This window comes from Doryrhamphus excisus, linkage group LG11, assembly GCF_037039965.1.
Source record: "Doryrhamphus excisus strain RoL-2023G ecotype Guam linkage group LG11, RoL_Dexc_Guam_v1.1, whole genome shotgun sequence".
NCBI lineage: Eukaryota > Metazoa > Chordata > Actinopteri > Syngnathiformes > Syngnathidae > Doryrhamphus > Doryrhamphus excisus.
In genome coordinates this window covers 13,379,064-13,397,191 of record NC_136367.1, presented here as the reverse complement: position 1 = coordinate 13,397,191, position 18,128 = coordinate 13,379,064, and the positions used below count along the sequence as shown (strand labels likewise).

Sequence of the window (18,128 nt, the reverse complement as noted above, 5' to 3'; positions counted from 1 at the left end):
CACTGTGCAGCCTAATTTTATTTAATTTTTTTATTTTATTTTTGTCACGTACTGAAGTACAAGGTGATATGAGCATCCAATGCCATAATGGGTACCATAGTAAGTGTCAATATAGTGATATATATAGCACATCATGACTGGTTCAAGACTCTTCATCCTTGTATTTAGCAAACATCAACTGCTTGTATTGTTTCTTGAATTGGCTCATCGTTGTGCATTGTTTGAGGTCCTTACTCAATCCATTCCATAGTTTGATTCCACATACTGAAATGCTATGGCTAGCATAACGTAGTCCTAGCATAGAAGTGTTTAAATATTACATTTATACAGCTACAAGCTGTACACAGACGACTCTAAAGTTTACTTTCTCTTAAAAAAAAAACACACAAGTTATCCAAAATGATATCTTTAGAAAGAAATACTTCATTTGAAGATAAACATGCATGAACACAAACGTACTACACCTGTTGAGAATGTCTGAATTCACGCACACATCAAGTCATCATCAGCGTCTCTCTGCTGCGCACCAGAGTCCCGGGGGACTCGGGAACACGTGGTCCGGCCTGCCATGAGACGTCAGCGGCAGATGGCACCGGTATACCAGGCTGCTGGCACCAGTGTCAGTCCTCCAGGAGAGAGGGAAGAAGACGAGGAGAGAGACAGAGGAGGTGGAGGAGGAGGAGCAGAACAAGAGGAAGGCGAGTGTGTTCTTATCATTCTTTTTAGGGGGGCATAGGAGGTGTTTGCAGGTACCAGAAGAGCAAAAGGAGAACATTTAGGAATATGCAAGCTGCACGCTGACCCCATATGGTGAGTTTTTTTGTCACAATTTTTCATGCAATTGTACTAGAAAGCAACAAAAAGAATGTTTTTTTTTTAATTTGACTTCTCTGCTAATTAGTTCTCTCTCAAGGGACCCATCAAATTAAGAAATAACCTCAAACGCGTTTATTTCATTCATTATGTATTTTTTTGTATGTTTGCTTGCTTGTTTTAGCAGGAAATATGTTGACTCTGCCATTCGAGGACACGCACATGATGTGCGAGCCACGCTTCGGGGCCAGTTACCCCCGTGAAGTCCCCTCAGAGGGCGGCCAGGAGCAACGCGAGCGTCCCATGCACGACGACGACTTGCCCTGCAGGTCCGCCGGAGACGACGTCTCGGACCGCGGTGAGGAGGACGAGCGAGAGGACGATCAGGACGAGAACGGGCTCCATAAGAAGCGAGGCCCCAGGAAAAAGAAGCTGGCCAAGGAGCAACACGACCGCTCCAGGCTTCGGAGGCAAGAGGCCAACGCCCGGGAGAGGAGCCGCATGCACGGCCTCAACGCAGCGCTGGAGAGCCTCCGCAAAGTGGTGCCCTGTTACTCCAAGACTCAGAAACTGTCCAAAATCGAGACTCTGAGGCTGGCTAAGAACTACATCTGGGCACTATCGGAGACCCTGAGCGCAGGGAAGAGACCGGACCTGCTGGCTTTCGTGCAGACCCTTTGCAAAGGATTATCTCAGCCCACTACCAACCTGGTTGCGGGTTGCCTGCAACTCAACGCCAGGAACTTCCTCACAGACCACAACGGGGAGGTCATGTTCTCCGGGAGGGCACCCTACGACCCGGTGTACTCCTCCTACCCGGATGTGAGCACGCCCGCCGGGCACAGCGGCGGATCGGGCGGCTTGGACGCATCATCCAAGCCCTTCCGCCACTACAGTTACAGCGGCGCATACGAGCCATTTCTGTACGAGAACCCGTCCCCGGAGGCTGGGAGTCCGCATTTCGAGAGCCAGCTGAGTCCTCCCGTGAACTTGAACGGGATTTTCTCCCTGAAGCACGACGAGCCGCCGGACTACGGCAAAGGAGCTCACTACGGCGTGCGCTACTGCGGGGCTCCCGGACGCTCGGCCCTGGCGCACGGCTCCATGTACAGGGTGGCCCCGGAAGGCCGCTACCCGTACGACCTGCACGTTCGCAGCCAGTCCTTCCAAGCACAGGGGGAGCTCAATGCACCCTTTCACACTTAATTTACCCGGAGTTGCAAAAAAAACTCCCATTTGTAAACATTTCTTATTCCCTTCCTTCCTTAATATTCCGTATGTCTGCACTTTACATGAGAACATTGGACTTGATTTCTCCCCAAGTGAAGCACAAGACTTTTACATTTCAAATGTTCGTTTAAAGTCAATTAAATCGCCATACAATAATTCTTTATATTTAATTGGATTGCATCCAATTAAAAATAATAATTTAGAGATTGGAGGGAGCAATAAAAGGCAAACTAAAGCTATGCAGGGGCAGCCTCGTGCAATCATATCATTACGTCATGAAAAATATCCAATAATACTTACTAAATTGATACTCTGGGGGGGGTGTTGGTATTTGACAATAAAGTTTACGTGTGTGCAGTAAATAGTGTTTTAATCAGGTGAATGTAAAAAATGATTGTTATGGATTTATTTATGATTTATTTATTCAGTAATTTGACAGTAGATACTATATATGAGACATTATTGTACATTTCAACATGTGAAAGATTGTTTGATTAAGTTGTTGCTGTTCTATATGATTGACAGACAAGATTTATTCTGTGTAACATGCCTTAAAAAGGGGGGGGGGCACCACTATCATTAATATGCAATGACATATAAGTGTTTTTTTTGGAATTTACAACGAATTCTGTTTATATAAATTTTTTATTTAATTTGTATTTATTTTTTTTGGGGGGGGGGTGCGCACATTTGACCAATTCCTGAGAAATCCTTGTGGAGTTTGTGTTGTGTGGCGGATATTTACAACTCATGAATCAATAATAAATGATTAAGGGGAAACTCCAATCAATACAAAATGTATTTATTTACACAAATGGTCCAAATATATTTGCATGTTTTTTTTAAATTATAATATATATGACATTACTGCCTTCATCTTGTATTTTAAACAGTCAGTCCTGGACTTGGATGACTTGGAGTTGCTGGATGTTGGCCAGACAACACAGACTGCATCCCAGTCCTCCCAGTTGGAAGAAGTGCATGCATGGTGAAGTCTGTCTTTTATTATTTATTTTAATTTTTTTTTTTTTACATTTTCGTTTCCATCTTGAATAGTCTCTTTGAAGCAGAACGTGAATGGGAATGCTTATTCATTCATTTTAATATAACTGTAAAAAAATAAATGCATACACACACTTTTTTTTGTTCAGCTTTAAATTAAAAATCTTAGATAAACTAATAAAAAACACACTCAAAAAGTGTCATTCGCTAATTTTCTATGAGTTGTTTTTTAAGTTGTTACATTTTTGTAAACTCAAAACACTCAAATATGACTACATTCAAACAGCAAGTCACCTTATTAAATGTCATTTTAAAATCAAATCAATATACTTAATAAATTGTATGGTTTATTAAAAGAGAAACCCCGATGAAAAGCGGGTTTCTTTCCCCTCACTCATCATCTTCTGTCTCCTAATACAATTAAAAAAAAAACACTGGCGTTCCCTGGGGGACCTTGAAAGCACCTCTTTAGCGGCCCCTCCCCAAACTCCCCGTTTGTCCCATTTAGAGACACGTCTTGTTCCTTCATAGTGGGACGAGTATGTGTTTGTACAGCAGGAGTGTGTTTGGGGGGGGGGGGGGCAATTTAACATGGGGTCAAACATTTCCTCCCCCCCACACCCCCCACCCTGTATACAGTCCTATGCTCATTATAGACAGAACATCTGCCTCCTGCTGTGTGGGTGGAAACTATACTGTATCATGGAGGCCTGCATGTACACACACACACACACACATGTATGTATGTACAGTAAGTGTGTATATAGGCCCTGTTTTGTTTCCAGGGGTTATATGTGAAAAGGAGGCACAAACACATCCGTGCATTCGTAATTTTGTAAACAAAAAAAATAAATCAAAGAAGAAGAATATACACAGGAAGTTATAAGCAGATTCAAAACATGTTTTCCTGTATTTCCTGGCCATCTCTGTGTGGAGTTTGCATGTTCTCCCCGTGCATGCGTGGGTTTTCTCCGGGTACTCCGGTTTCCTCCCACATTCCAAAAACATGCTAGGTTAATTGGCGAATCCAAATTGTCCATAGGTATGAATGTGAGTGTGAATGGTTGTTTGTCTATATGTGCCCTGTGATTGGCTGGCCACCAGTCCAGTGTGTACCCAGCCTCTCGCCTGAAGACAGCTGGGATAGGCTCCAGCACGAATGAATGAACATTAGCATATGTTGACACTATATGGCCATGTTTAATGCTAAAATGCTATCAATGTTGGCAACAGATCCTGGAACAGATTTCTGGTCTGTTACCAGGCAAGGTCTTGTGGTACAAATATCCCTTTAGTGACAAGTGAGTTTAGAACTGCCAAGTGGTCAGCATGGAGGCCACACAGTCAGGAGATCGGGAAGACCTGGGTTCGGTTCTAGGGTAAGGAGCTCAGTCAGAGTAGAGTCGCTTCTCGTTCACATCGAGAGGAGTCAGTTGGGGTGCATTCGGGCATCGAGTTCGGATGCCTCCCGGATGCTTCCCTGGTGAGGTGTTCCGGGCATGCCCACCCGGGAAAAGTCCCGGGGCAGACCTAGGACACGCTGGAGGGATTATGTCTCACAGCTGGCCTGGGAACGCTTTGGTGTCCTCCCGGTAGAGCTGGAGGAGGTGGCTGGGGACCTGGAAGTCTGGGCTTCCCAACTGAAACTGCTGCCCCCGCGACCCGGATAAGCGCAGGAAAATGGATGGATTCGGTGCTTTGGTGTAGGGAGTTTGCATGTTCTCCCTGTGCATGCGTGGGTTTTCTCCGGGTACTCCGGTTTCCACCCACATTCCAAAAACATGCTAGGTTAATTGGAGACTGTCATTAGGTATGAATGTTTGTCTATTTGTCTGCCTTTTTTGGAGACTTGCTGACCCCTAAAATTCTATGCCATTCTCAAGTTCAACATATGCCACTGGTGGTGGGATGGGGCGGGGGAGACATTTGACTCTGGAACTGATAAATTAAGTTGACATTATTTCATATCATAAGAAAAACCTGCAAGAAACACTAAGACTATTTGGGGTTACTAAGCACTAAAGGTCAAGTGTACAAACACCCCCCATTACAGAATTAGCATTATTTATCAGGCTCCATAGTCCTAAAATGTAAAGAATCTATAGGGCATTTTTTTTTGGGGGGGGGGGGTTAATACAGTTAATAGTAATTACTAATTATACTAAAAATACTTATTATTTATTATTTCATTCATTCATTAATTATCTACCGCTTTTCCTCACGCGGGTCGCGGGGGTGCTGGAGCCTATCCCAGCTGTCTTTGGGCGAGAGGCGGGGTACACCCTGGACTGGTGGCCAGCCAATCACTGGGCACATATAGACAAACAACCATTCACACTCACATTCATACCTATGGACAATTTGGAGTGGCCATTATTATTTATTATTTATTATTTATTATTTATTATTTATTATTTATTATTTATTATTTATTATTTATTATTTATTATTTATTATTTATTATTTATTATTTATTATTTATTATTTATTATACTTTTACTTACATTTTTAAAGATCAGTGAATGATTGATTGATCATGATTACAATCAGAATAAAGATAAATAAAGATAATAAAGATTTCAGGGTAACAATGTAATAAATGTAACAGTATATGAATACCAAAATAATTCTCTTTTTTTATACATAAAATAGTTTGAGCAAAATGAAGTCAAAAAAAAAAAAAAAAAACTACAAGTATCCAACAACTTATTCGCTGAGTTTTTTAACAATATAACTATATATACACATATACAACATAGAGAAGTGAAACATATTAATTTCATATTGCTAGTTTTGATGTAATACTGATACTACCTCCCGGTTGGACATCATCCACCCAGCACCCGCAAACAATCAACTCTACAAGGAACAAATGTTCCCTTGTGCCAATCCAGAGTACCGAAGTGTCATGTAATATATTCATCATGCCCTAAAATGTCTAAAATCAGGGGGAGAAAAATATAATTGGGTTCTCCAAATTCTGTGCCATTCTCAAACTCCAGATGGTGCTGCTGGTGGGATGGGGTAAAACGTTCCCACATGAAATTCCTAATAATGATATGGAATTGGGGGTAGAGCGGAGGGAAGTGAGGATCGAGCTGGTGGGTGAGGGGATTTGGTGGTTTAATTAGACAGATTTAAGGAGATGAACCCCACCACCCCTCCCCTCCAGCCCCCACCCGCCTCCCAATGTGTGGATGCAAGTGTGAAAGAATTAAACATGAGATTGTGTGTGTGTGTGTGGCAGGTCACGGTGGAGCTGGTGCCGCAGAGGAGGCCACACTGGAGCACCGTGGGCCAGGATCTCATTAAGGTGTCAGATTGGTGGATGAGACCTTCTGGCGGGCGTCCCAAGTCCTCACAGGAACGAAGCACTCGGCTTTGGTGGCAAGTCACGTTTATGATCATATTTGGTCAGATTCATCAACATTGGATGAAGGAGTGTTGTTTTTTAGCGAGCATCATGGGTGCTCTTTGTGTTCCAAAGTGTTCCATGATCAGGTCGTGACAGCGACGATGCAAGGGTGTGATCTTATGACACCCAAGCAACACCCCTGAGGTGCTACTTATGGAATGGGTGCTGTATTTGGATTGTCTCTGCTGTGAATGAGAACATCTGGTCGCCCATGGAAGATGGCTTCGTTTACTTTAAAAAGTTCTTGCTAGATGTTAGAAGTTAAGGAGTCTTATCAGTAGGGGAGACCTGGGTTAGGTTAGGTAAAGGTTTGGTGTACTGGTGGTCAGCACACTCACACTAAACCTAAATCACCACCTCAAGTTGGGTTCCTCGCCAGTTATCAATGATAACTTACAGCTCATTTAAATGAGGTTTTTGCGCCTGTTACCGGCTGTCACCATGGAGAACAAAGTGGCCAAAATATGCAAATTAACACACCGGGGGACTCCAGTAGGGACATTGCGTCATCTTAATAATAGTCTAAAGTGGAACCTTGGTTGTGGAAGGTTCGATTTTCACCCAAAGGGGAGCTAACTGAATACAAATAGAAACATTCATTCATTCATTTTCTACCGCTTATCCTCACAAGGGTCGCTGGGGGTGCTGGAGCCTATCCCAGCTGTCTTCGGCCGAGAGGCGAGGTACACCCTGGACTGGTGTATGTGCCTTGTTATAGTCTTAAGGGAAGACAAAGCTATGAAATGTTGCTGACTTAGATATCAGGCATTGGACCATGTTTCACCAAAGGAAGTTATAACCCAGTTTTCCAAAGCCTCCATTTTTGGGTTCTTTCTCTTCCCTCTAACAATGATGGAGACATGGGAAGTAGCGAGGAGGAGAGGACAATATGATGTATATCATAGATAATGAGCGATGAGAATAACTGTAAAAGAAAAAAAAAAGCTGCGGTTCACAGATAGATCCATTCTCCCATTTGCAGATGAGGAATGGTGGCCATTAAACATGTAAGAACAAGTAAGAACTTTCTGGGCTCATCTCCACTAATTATATAGTCCTTTGTGAGGAGTCATTAGCTACGTAATTAACTACATATTAGCAGCCATTCATAATATCCATGCTCAGATGACTATTCTTTTACACTTGATATCGTTTCATAATCACGACGCCCTCGGATTAATAAGACTCATGTTGGGCCATTAAATAAATAAATGGAATATATCAATATGCCAAATAGAGCTTGGTGGCATCAGCATGCACGGCAACAAACATCTCAGATAAGATAAGATAAGATAAGAGCGTTCTTATCGTCTTCACGTTCCATTTTAGTATTCTGCTCCTCGACTAAGCGTCATGGGCAATCTGTCCCATACTGCCTTTCAAGCATGTCCTGTGGGACTCATGCTGCGTTCACACACATGCACACACACACACACACACACACACATACACACAGAAGGGGGAAGTGAGCTGTCTGCTGAGAGGGGTTGGATTCTTGGTACCGGTCCAAAAATGTGTCACTCGAGACACGCATTGAGGCTGGGATTGTGTCGCTAATGGCCCTCGCAGCCGGTGGTGCCACCTGGGGATGGATGGAGGATGCCGTCGATGGACGGATGGATGTCAGTCTATCGATCTATTTATTTGTCTATGTAGATGTTTGTCGATGTACAGTCTATAACGTCATTTTCAGTGTATAAGCCACTACATTTTTCTACAACTTGATCCCTGAGACTTCTACAGTGATGCAGCTAATTTATGCCCATCTATCCATCTTCTATACTGTTTATCCTCACTAGGGTCGTGGGGGTATGCTGGAGCCTATCCCAGCTGTCTTGGGGACAGGAGGGATGGAAATCGCAGGAGGTCATTACCTTAGACCTTTTCAGTGTTAAATTGCTATGTGATGAGTTAGACTGTTAGACTGTAATATTGATTACCTCTTGCAATTTCCAGTGAGTTTGTTGTGAGTTTTGTCGTAGCTCATGATTGGTTCCTGTCATATAAACAGATACCTGGTCCTTATAAACTTGTGTGTGACACAACATGCCATTTTATGATGTGGACATTATAATCCAGTGTGGCTTATTTACGGATGTACTGATTTGTTTTGTCCTCTAAATTTAGTGGTGGCGTCTTATACACCAGAAATGATGGTACATCTGATTATATATCTGTGTACTGCATGTATATATATCTGTTGGTCTGTACTGTATCATTCTATCTAACTGTCTACCCATCTGTCCATCAAGCCATCAAGCCGTCTGTTCATCTGTGCAACCATTTACCCATTAATCTTTCTCTCTGTCGATCCGTGTGTCCATCCATCTATCTATCTATCCATCCAACTAATAATAATAAAACTTGTTACGTTCAGATAAATGCTGGACCGGCATGCAAAGGCAGGTGTGCAGGTGAAAGAGGGATGGAATGCAACTGAAGGCGATGATGCAAAAAAAGGCAGCAACTAACACTAACTGGCACCATGAAGGAAGGCTAGACAATAATTGGTACTGCCACTTCCTGGATATGAATCTATCGACCTGTGCATCTGTCCAGCTAGGGTATCTATCCATCCCTTCATCTTTCCATCTGCTCATCAATCCTTTGATCCATCAAATCTATCTGTCTGAAATAGTATTCATTATCCATCCGTCAATAGTTTGTATCTACAGTATGTGCTGTCCATCCATCGATCCCTCGAATCACCCATTTATCCAATTCGTCCATACATTCAATCGATCCATCTTTCCACCTATTTATATATATTCATATCCATGTCCATCCATCAAAAAAGTATCTATCCATCCAGCCCTGTGTCAATATTAATATCTGTCGCCCAACCGGTAATATCTGTTTATCTATACATACATATTTTTCTGTTGTCCGTCCATTCGTCTATTCGTCCATCCGTCCATCCGTTCATCCGTCCATTCGTCCATCCGTCCATTCGTCCATTCGTCCAGTTATCCAGTTTGTCAATTGATCCATCCGTCTTTCCACAGCATGTCTGTCCATCGATTCATTCATCGATCCATCTGTCTGTCTGTAGTATCTACCCATCCACCCCCATCCAGCCCTCTGTCAATATCTGTCATCCATCCACCCAGTAGTATCTCTGCATCTACCCATCTGTCCATCAGTCTGTCCATCCATCTACCCAGCCGTTCATCCATCTTTCCACCTATTCATATATATTCATATCCATGTCCATCCATCTAGCCATCCGTCAAAAGTATCCATCCATCCCTATCCAGCCCTGTGTCAATATTAATATCTGTCGCCCAACCAATAGTATCTGTTTATTTATCTATCCATACATATTTTTCTGTTGTCCGTCCATTCGTCTATTCGTCTATTCGTCTATTCGTCCATTCGTCCATTCGTCCATTTGTCCATTCGTCCATTCGTCCATTCGTCCATTCGTCCATTCGTCCATTCGTCCAGTTTGTCAATTGGTCCATCCGTCTTTCCACAGCATGTCTGTCCATCGATTCATTCATCGATCCATCTGTCTGTCTGTAGTATCTACCCATCCATCCCCATCCAGCCCTCTGTCAATATCTGTCATCCATCCACCCAGTAGTATCTCTGCATCTACCCATCTGTCCATCAGTCTGTCCATCCATCTACCCAGTCGTTCATCCATCTTTCCACCTATTCATATATATTCATATCCATATCCATCCATCAAGCCATCCGTCAAAAGTATCCATCCATCCCTATCCAGCCCTGTGTCAATATTAATATCTGTCGCCCAACCGATAGTATCTGTTTATTTATCTATCCATACATATTTTTCTGTTGTCCATCCATTCGTCCATTTATCCAGTTTGTCAATTGATCCATCCGTCTTTCCACAGCATGTCTGTCCATCGATTCATTCATCGATCCATCTGTCTGTCTGTAGTATCTACCCATCCATCCCCATCCAGCCCTGTGTCAATGTTAATATCTGTCGCCCAACCAATAGTATCTGTTTATTTATCTATCCATACATATTTTTCTGTTGTCCGTCCATCCGTCCATCCGTCCGTCCATCCGTCCATTCGTCCATTTGTCCATTTGTCCATTTGTCCATTTGTCCATTTGTCCATTCGTCCATTTATCCAGTTTGTCAATTGATCCATCCGTCTTTCCACAGCATGTCTGTCCATCGATTCATTCATCGATCCATCTGTCTGTCTGTAGTATCTACCCATCCATCCCCATCCAGCCCTGTGTCAATGTTAATATCTGTCGCCCAACCAATAGTATCTGTTTATTTATCTATCCATACATATTTTTCTGTTGTCCGTCCATCCGTCCATCCGTCCATCCATCCATCCGTCCATCCGTCCATTTGTCCATTTGTCCATTTGTCCATTCGTCCATTCGTCCATTCGTCCATTTATCCAGTTTGTCAATTGATCCATCCGTCTTTCCACAGCATGTCTGTCCATCGATTCATTCATCAATCCATCTGTCTGTCTGTAGTATCTACCCATCCATCCCCATCCAGCCCTCTGTCAATATCTGTCATCCATCCACCCAGTAGTATCTCTGCATCTACCCATCTGTCCATCAGTCTGTCCATCCATCTACCCAGCCGTCCATCCATCTGTTAATAGTATCTAAGTCTAGTATTGTTGTGTACTTTATAGTATATAAAAGTGTGAGTGTGCTGGTATATGTATGTACAGCAGCTACAGTAGGTATATAATATAATATAATATGAAGTAGTACGTACATGTATATTGAAATGATGAGCAATGAAATGCAAAGAGGACTTTGCAAAGTCTATTAGACATCATGATTGGAGTTCTTCACAGGCAATGTGTTGTTTGAACTAGTGGAACTAATACATTTAGCAAGAAAAGTACACATTCCTTGGTCGCCATGAAAGGCGTCTTATGAAGAGAAAAGAGGAAAACATGTGAAGGCATAAACAGGCGGGGCAGGTGTTGACGATGCAAATGAAACGCATGACAGATGGCAAGCCTCGCGATTGCTCACTGTGCAGATAATGGATGGAGGTAATCAAATTCCTTCGAGGCTTTGGGACTTTCTTCACAACTTCCCCATCAATTGCACCATCAAACGCTGCCGTCGTCAAATGCATCCTCCCCTGCACGCACCTCAAAAGACGGCCTACAAACAAGATACAAGATGTTCAGTCGTCTAGTCAGGAAATTGTACAAAAAAAATAAAGTAAAACATTCTGTTTCCCATCATTGTAGAGAGATAATGTAATAAATGTAAATATATAAAACCGGTCCTGTACTTACATTGCATTGGTTTTCATATGATAAATACTAGCTCTGTGTTCCAGCAGCAGCCATGCAGGAAAATGTGTGCTTCTTCTGTGGAGTAGGTGCTGTTTTCTCTTCCTACATGACACATAAACAAGGGTGCATCTTATTAATAATGTGCACCAGCTGTTGAAGGGAGGCGGCCATCCCCAAAGCCACTTACTTCCATAGAAACAAACTTTTTCATGTCCTCTCATCCATTTATTTATTATCTCCACCGAGCGTGGAAAAAATGTGATGTGAGTGGTTATGCTTTGATTGCTTTTTATTTATTATTTTTTAAATTTATGTTTTTAATATTTTAATATCTATTTTACTATTTTATTTCTTAAATGATCTTTCAGTTTTGGATTATTACTTTTTAATTTTACTAGTCTGTGCAGGACTTTGGAAACGCTGTTTATAAAATATGCTATATAAATAAAGTGGATTGGATTGGATTGGATTGGATTTTAAGATTTCTTTCATTTTAAAAATATTATTACATTATTTAACATTTTATTTTAGTTTAAAATGAAAATATTCACTTAATAAAACATTTTGTCATACTGCTGTCATACGTAGATAAATAACATAAAACTAGATGGCTGCACGGCACGGTCGAGTGGTTAGTGCACAGACCTCATCAGGGTTCAATTCCAACCTCGGCCATCTCTGTGTGGAGTTTGAAACTTGGCGACTCCAAATAGTCCGTTTGTATGAATGACTCTCGAGATGACACAAAACACAAACTGTGTCCACAACAATGAGACGAGACAAGCTTTTAACATTCATTTTAAGAAAAGTACAATAACAAAATAATGCAGGTGTGTTTTGTTTATGTTTATTGGCCCACAAATTGATGCTAAAAATATTTTTGTTGAGATAAAATAAAATAGGGGCTGCACGGCGGACGAGTGGTTAGTGTGCAGACCTCACAGGTAGGAGACCAGGGTTCAATTCCACCCTTGGCCATCTCTGTGTGGAGTTTGCATGTTCTCTCCGGGTACTCTGGCTTCCTCCCACATTCCAAAAACATGCTAGGTTAATTGGCCACTCCAAATTGTCCATAGGTATGAATGTGAGTGTGAATGGTTGTTTGTCTATATGTGCCCTGTGATTGGCTGGCCACCAGTCCAGGGTGTACCCCGCCTCTCGCCCAAAGACAGCTGGGATAGGCTCCAGCACCCTTGCGACCCTCGTGAGGATAAGCGGTAGAAAATGAATTAATGAATAAATAGTAAATAAATATACATAAATATTAATTATTATTGTTAATAAATAATAACATAGATAAAACTACTATATCGAATAGGAGTAAAATGAAGTGGTGATCCCCCCCACAGTGAGTTTCCTGAACCAACACAGAATGAAGAATAATTTTCGCTGCACTGTGATTGAGTGGTTAGGGCGCAGGCCACACAACTATGAGACCCAAGTTCGATTCCACTCCCGTCCATCTTGGTGTGGAGTTTGCATGTTCTCCCCGTGCAAATAGTCCATAGGGTTTCCTCCCACATTCCAAAAACATGCTAGGTTAATTGGCCACTCCAAATTGTCCATAGGTATGAATGTGAGTGTGAATGGTTGTTTGTCTATATGTGCCCTGTGATTGGCTGGCCACCAGTCCAGGGTGTACCTGAAACTGTGAATGAGTAAATGAGTAAATAAATGTTGTTATAAATCATACATTTTGAGGTTGTTATAGATAGCTTATAATGTATATAGTGTTTATCATTGTATGTACGTATATATGATGTCTACTAACTCTTCTTTCTAAAACTGACTTGTGTTTTTCCTCTTCTCTCTCAGTGTTGTGACACACGCTTGATGTTCACCAGGTGGAGTTTGAAGGTCAGTTTAACGGCCCATTTGTTTTTTTTATTTCTTCGTCTCGCTTCAGTGAAAGCTTCCAAACAAGTCGCAGTAAATGAGTAAAACATGTCATTAGAAATACCTCCACTCATCTATTTTGTACGTCTGTCACATGTTGACCACATTAATACGTTTTTTTCAGGAAATTCATTTGCAAACTGGCCTCTTACAGCAGGCAAGCTTTTTAGGCGCCATAACAGCGAAGAACGCCATCTTGCCTGCAACAATTCGGCTTCACACTTGCAGCCATGATAACAGCTTCAAGCGTGGCACATATGTCTGCTGCAGAAAGCGTCACACAAAGTAGCACAGGGGCCAAGTGAAGAAAGAATGCTCACTATAACAAGTTTTTTTTTCCCCCTCCTGTCAAGGTGATGCTATTTTTTTTCTGCAATATGTCTGATTTCTGCATGGAAAAGGTGTTAATTGCAAGTTCAAACTCTCAGGACAGTTGTGTACCATATTGTTCATGCTCAAGGTGCAAAGGTGCTTGTATTGCTTTTTTTGGTCCCTGGAAAATATTCACATCTTTGGCTGGTGTGACTGCCTGCCAACACGCTTGCATGTACCAAATTCTGTACACCGTGTTACTAAGTAACATAGTACAAGGTTAAAAATGTTATTATTTTGTTTATATAAGCAAATAACTAAGAAAAAAATATGAAAACTAAAGCAGTTAAATCATTCATTCATTTTCTACTGCTTATCCTCACGACGGTCGCGGGGATGCTGAAGCCTATCCCAGCTGTCTTCGGGCAAGAGGCGGACTGGTGGCCAGCCAATCACAGGGTACATATAGACAAACAACCATTCACACTCACATTCATACCTATGGACAATTTGGAGTGGCCAATTAACCTAGCATGTTTTTGGAATGTGGGAGGAAACCGGAGTACCCGGAGAAAACCCACAGATGCACGGGGAGAACATGCAAACTCCACGGCCGAGGGTGGAATTGAACCCAGGTCTCCTAGCTGTGAGGTCTGTGTGCTAACCACTCGTCTACCATGCAGCCCTCAAATAAATTCATCAATTCATTCATTTTCTACCGCTTATTCTCACGAGGGTCGCGGGGGTGCTGGAGCATATCCCAGCTGTCTTCGGGCAGGAGGCGGGGTACACCCTGGACTGGTGGCCAGCCAATCACAGGGCACATATAGACAAACAACCATTCACACTCACATTCATACCTATGGACAATTTGGAGTGGCTAATTAACCTAGCATGTTTTTGGAATGTGGGAGGAAACCGGAGTACCCGGAGAAAACCCACGCATGCACGGGGAGAACATGCAAACTCCACACAGAGATGGCCGAGAGTGGAATTGAACACAGGTCTCCTAGCTGTGAGGTCTGTGTGCTAACCACTCGACTACCATGCAGCCCTCACATAGTCATTAATTCATTCTACCGCTTTTTCCTCATGAGGGTCGTGGGGGTGCTGGAGCCTATCCCAGCTGTCTTCGGGCGAGAGGCGGGGTATACCCTGGACTGGTGGCCAGCCAATCACAGGGCACATATAGACAAACAACCATTCACACTCACATTCATACCTATGGACAATTTGGAGTGGCCAATTAACCTAACATGTTTTTGGAATGTGGGAGGAAACCCTCAAATAAATAATAAAGTAATTTAAAAACACAAAACTATGACAAAACCACCCCCCCCCCAAAAAAAATATATTCTGTCATTGTTTTGTGTGTTTATTAAATAACTCTTTAATAACTATTTAACAAAAGCAAAAAGGTGCTGGTAATTAAAACAACCATAACAAATTATGTCAGACTGACGATGCAATGTTGCAGTTTGGGCGTGGCTCTCTTCCGCCCATTTTCCTTATTGGCCTATCGGGTGGTTAGGATTGACCCTACGACTTCTGCGTAGCAGCAAGTATTGGAGGTAACCAGAAAAAAAAAACAATTGAAGCAATTCTGCTACTTATTTGCAGGTATTTTATGAATGTATTTGTGAATGTATCACTTGTGTTCCATGCCACGCGGCACAGCGGTCTAGTGGTTAGCGTGCAGACCTCACAGCTAGGAGACCAGGGTTCAATTCCATCCTTGGGCATCTCTGTGTGGAGTCTGCATGCGTGGGTTCTCTCCAGTTTCCTGCCACATTCACAATGTGAGTGTGAATGGTTGTTTGTCTATATGTGCCCTGTGATTGGCTGGCCACCAGTCCTCTCGCCCAAAGACAGCTGGGATAGGCTCCAGCACCTCGTGAGGAGAAAGCAGAATGAATGAATGATTGAGGGTTAAAAACCCCAATATTCAAATTCAGCAACTAAAATCATGTTACATGTTGTAATGGATCCTTTTGTGTGAGATTGGCATAGATGAAGCATGAGAAAAGCCCACGTGGGGGGGCGGCGGGGGGGTTACTGTGGCGGTGTCTGCTCCTAACTGACAGAGCGTCACTGTCCTCGGGCTCAGCTGCCAAGCTGCCAGTCTGCCCCTGTCACACCTTGCCGCCTTTTAAGAATTGCCCTGCAGAGACAGGAGGGGGCAAAGGAGGTATAGGGGAGGTGTGAGCGGGCACCCCCGGGGGGGCCTCAGGTTTTTAACAGTCTGGCAGCGTAGGAGAGTTGACGACCTAAGATGGGTGCCAAGAAGGTGTTGGTGAAGGTGGGAGGAGCTAGATGCGTGGGTATGAATATGTACATGCATGCGAGGGGGCGGGGTGGCAGCTGTGCCCCAAATTGAGGCGTGCGTCCAACAAATGTCCATGTCAAATCAATTCATCAAGCTTACATGTTAAGAAAAGTGGTACTGGCTGGACGTAGGATGAAGACTCCGGGTAGGGTGTCACAGGGTGTCACCCCCCCACCCCCACCCAAATCCTCACAAATGGCAGTGGATGGCAGAATGTAAATGAGCTGGTTATTACACAGCAACGTTCATCAAGCTGAGCTGGAAAGACTTCAATGGCCCTGATGAATATGCATGCAAATTTGTTAATTAACTTAATTATTCTGCTGAAAATTCATTTGTCTTCCCAAGGACGTTTGTGCCATGATTTTAACATGTTTCCACCATGAGTTATGCACGCCGTTATATGGGAAATCACTCCTGCTCACCTTTGGCAAAGAGGCGGCCAAAAGAAGAACACTTATAGGGGGAAGAGGATGGGGGGCGACGCAGGTAGAGGATGCTGTATCGGGGGGTGTGGAATGTGCTCTCGAGGAGACAGCAGCTGGTGCAGCCTGAGGACAAGGAGGGGGAAGCCAAAAAAGATCTGCAGAATGGCAGCTCAGTTGTAGGCAAGCCGGGTTCGGGGGTGGCTGGGTGGGTGGTTGTGGGTGTCTTTGTATGGTGATACGTTCCGTGATGTTTTTACGTTGAGCAGCGCCACTTGATGTGGAAAAAAAAAAACTCCTAAAGCGCATAAAGGGTTAATAATGAAGTGTTCATGGTAGCCCCGGCGCCCCAGCCCCCTGTGCCCCCCAGTTTGAAAACCACTGTGATATCTGATATTGTATTATTCATCCATTTTCTATGCTAGAGTTGCATACATGCTGGAGCCTATCCCAGTTGTCTTCAAGCGAGAGGCGGGGTACACCCTGGACTGGTGGCCAGCCAATCACAGGGCACATATAGACAAACAACCATTCACACTCACATTCATACCTATGGACAATTTGGAGTCGCTAATTAACCTAGTGGGCGGCACGGCGGACTAGTGGTTAGCGCGCAGAGCTCACAGCTAGGAGACCAGGGTTCAATTCCCTCGGCCATCTCTGTGTGGAGTTTGCATGTTCTCCCCGTGCATGTGTGGGTTTTCTCCAGTTTCCTCCCACATTCCAAAAACATGCTAGGTTAATTAGCCACTCCAAATTGTCCATAGGTATGAATGTGAGTGTGAATGGTTGTTTGTCTATATGTGCCCTGTGATTGGCTGGCCACCAGTCCAGGGTGTACCCCGCCTTTCGCCCAAAGACAGCTGGGATAGGCTCCAGCACCCCACGCGACCCTTGTGAGGAAAAGCGGTAGAAAATGAATGAATTAATGTTTTTGTAATGTGGGAGGAACCCACACATGCACAGGGAGAACATGCAAACTCCACAACAAGATGTCCAAGTGGAGATTGGAAAGCAGGTCTTCCGATCTCCTGACTATGTGGCCTGCATGCTAACCACTCTTCCACTGTGCAGCCCTTTATATTACATTATGTTATGTTAATACACATAACATAAAATAACAATGAAAGACACTGAGTTGTCAAAGTTTGAAAACTGAAAAATAAAAAATAAATAAAAATGTTCCAAACCAGCCAGATGGGTCCATTTTCTACGCTGAGCTGCATGAGGACACGCTGTTTGATACATGAAATACGCAACGTTACAAGAGGCAGCTAAGCCTAGTGGCAATATCCAGATGTTTGATTTGTTAATTAAGTCTCCATGGTAGTTAATCACTGTAGTTTGCTGTCTGACAACAGCAGGTAAAGTAGACCACCATGACCCTGGAATAGAGAGATGTGATGTGGCTCTGCAGCTTTCATGTACACACACATACACAC

The 18,128-nt window shown here is 43.2% G+C and overlaps 1 protein-coding gene across 2 annotated transcripts; it reads left to right on the top strand.

Moving 5' to 3' along the window:
• Nucleotides 1–638: 638 nt before the first annotated feature.
• Nucleotides 639–3,532, top strand: neurod6b (neuronal differentiation 6b). Of its 2 annotated transcripts, none has more exons than XM_058077976.2 (2): nt 639–810; nt 1,001–3,532. In XM_058077976.2, exon 2 carries the CDS (start codon nt 1,006–1,008, stop codon nt 2,017–2,019), a length of 1,014 nt encoding a protein of 337 aa, XP_057933959.2. In that variant the 5' UTR covers nt 639–810; nt 1,001–1,005; the 3' UTR covers nt 2,020–3,532. The 2 variants fall into 2 exon arrangements, with proteins under 2 accessions (XP_057933959.2, XP_057933956.2); XM_058077973.2 differs by having other exon boundaries at nt 998–3,532.
• The last annotated feature ends 14,596 nt before the right edge of the window (nt 3,533–18,128 follow it).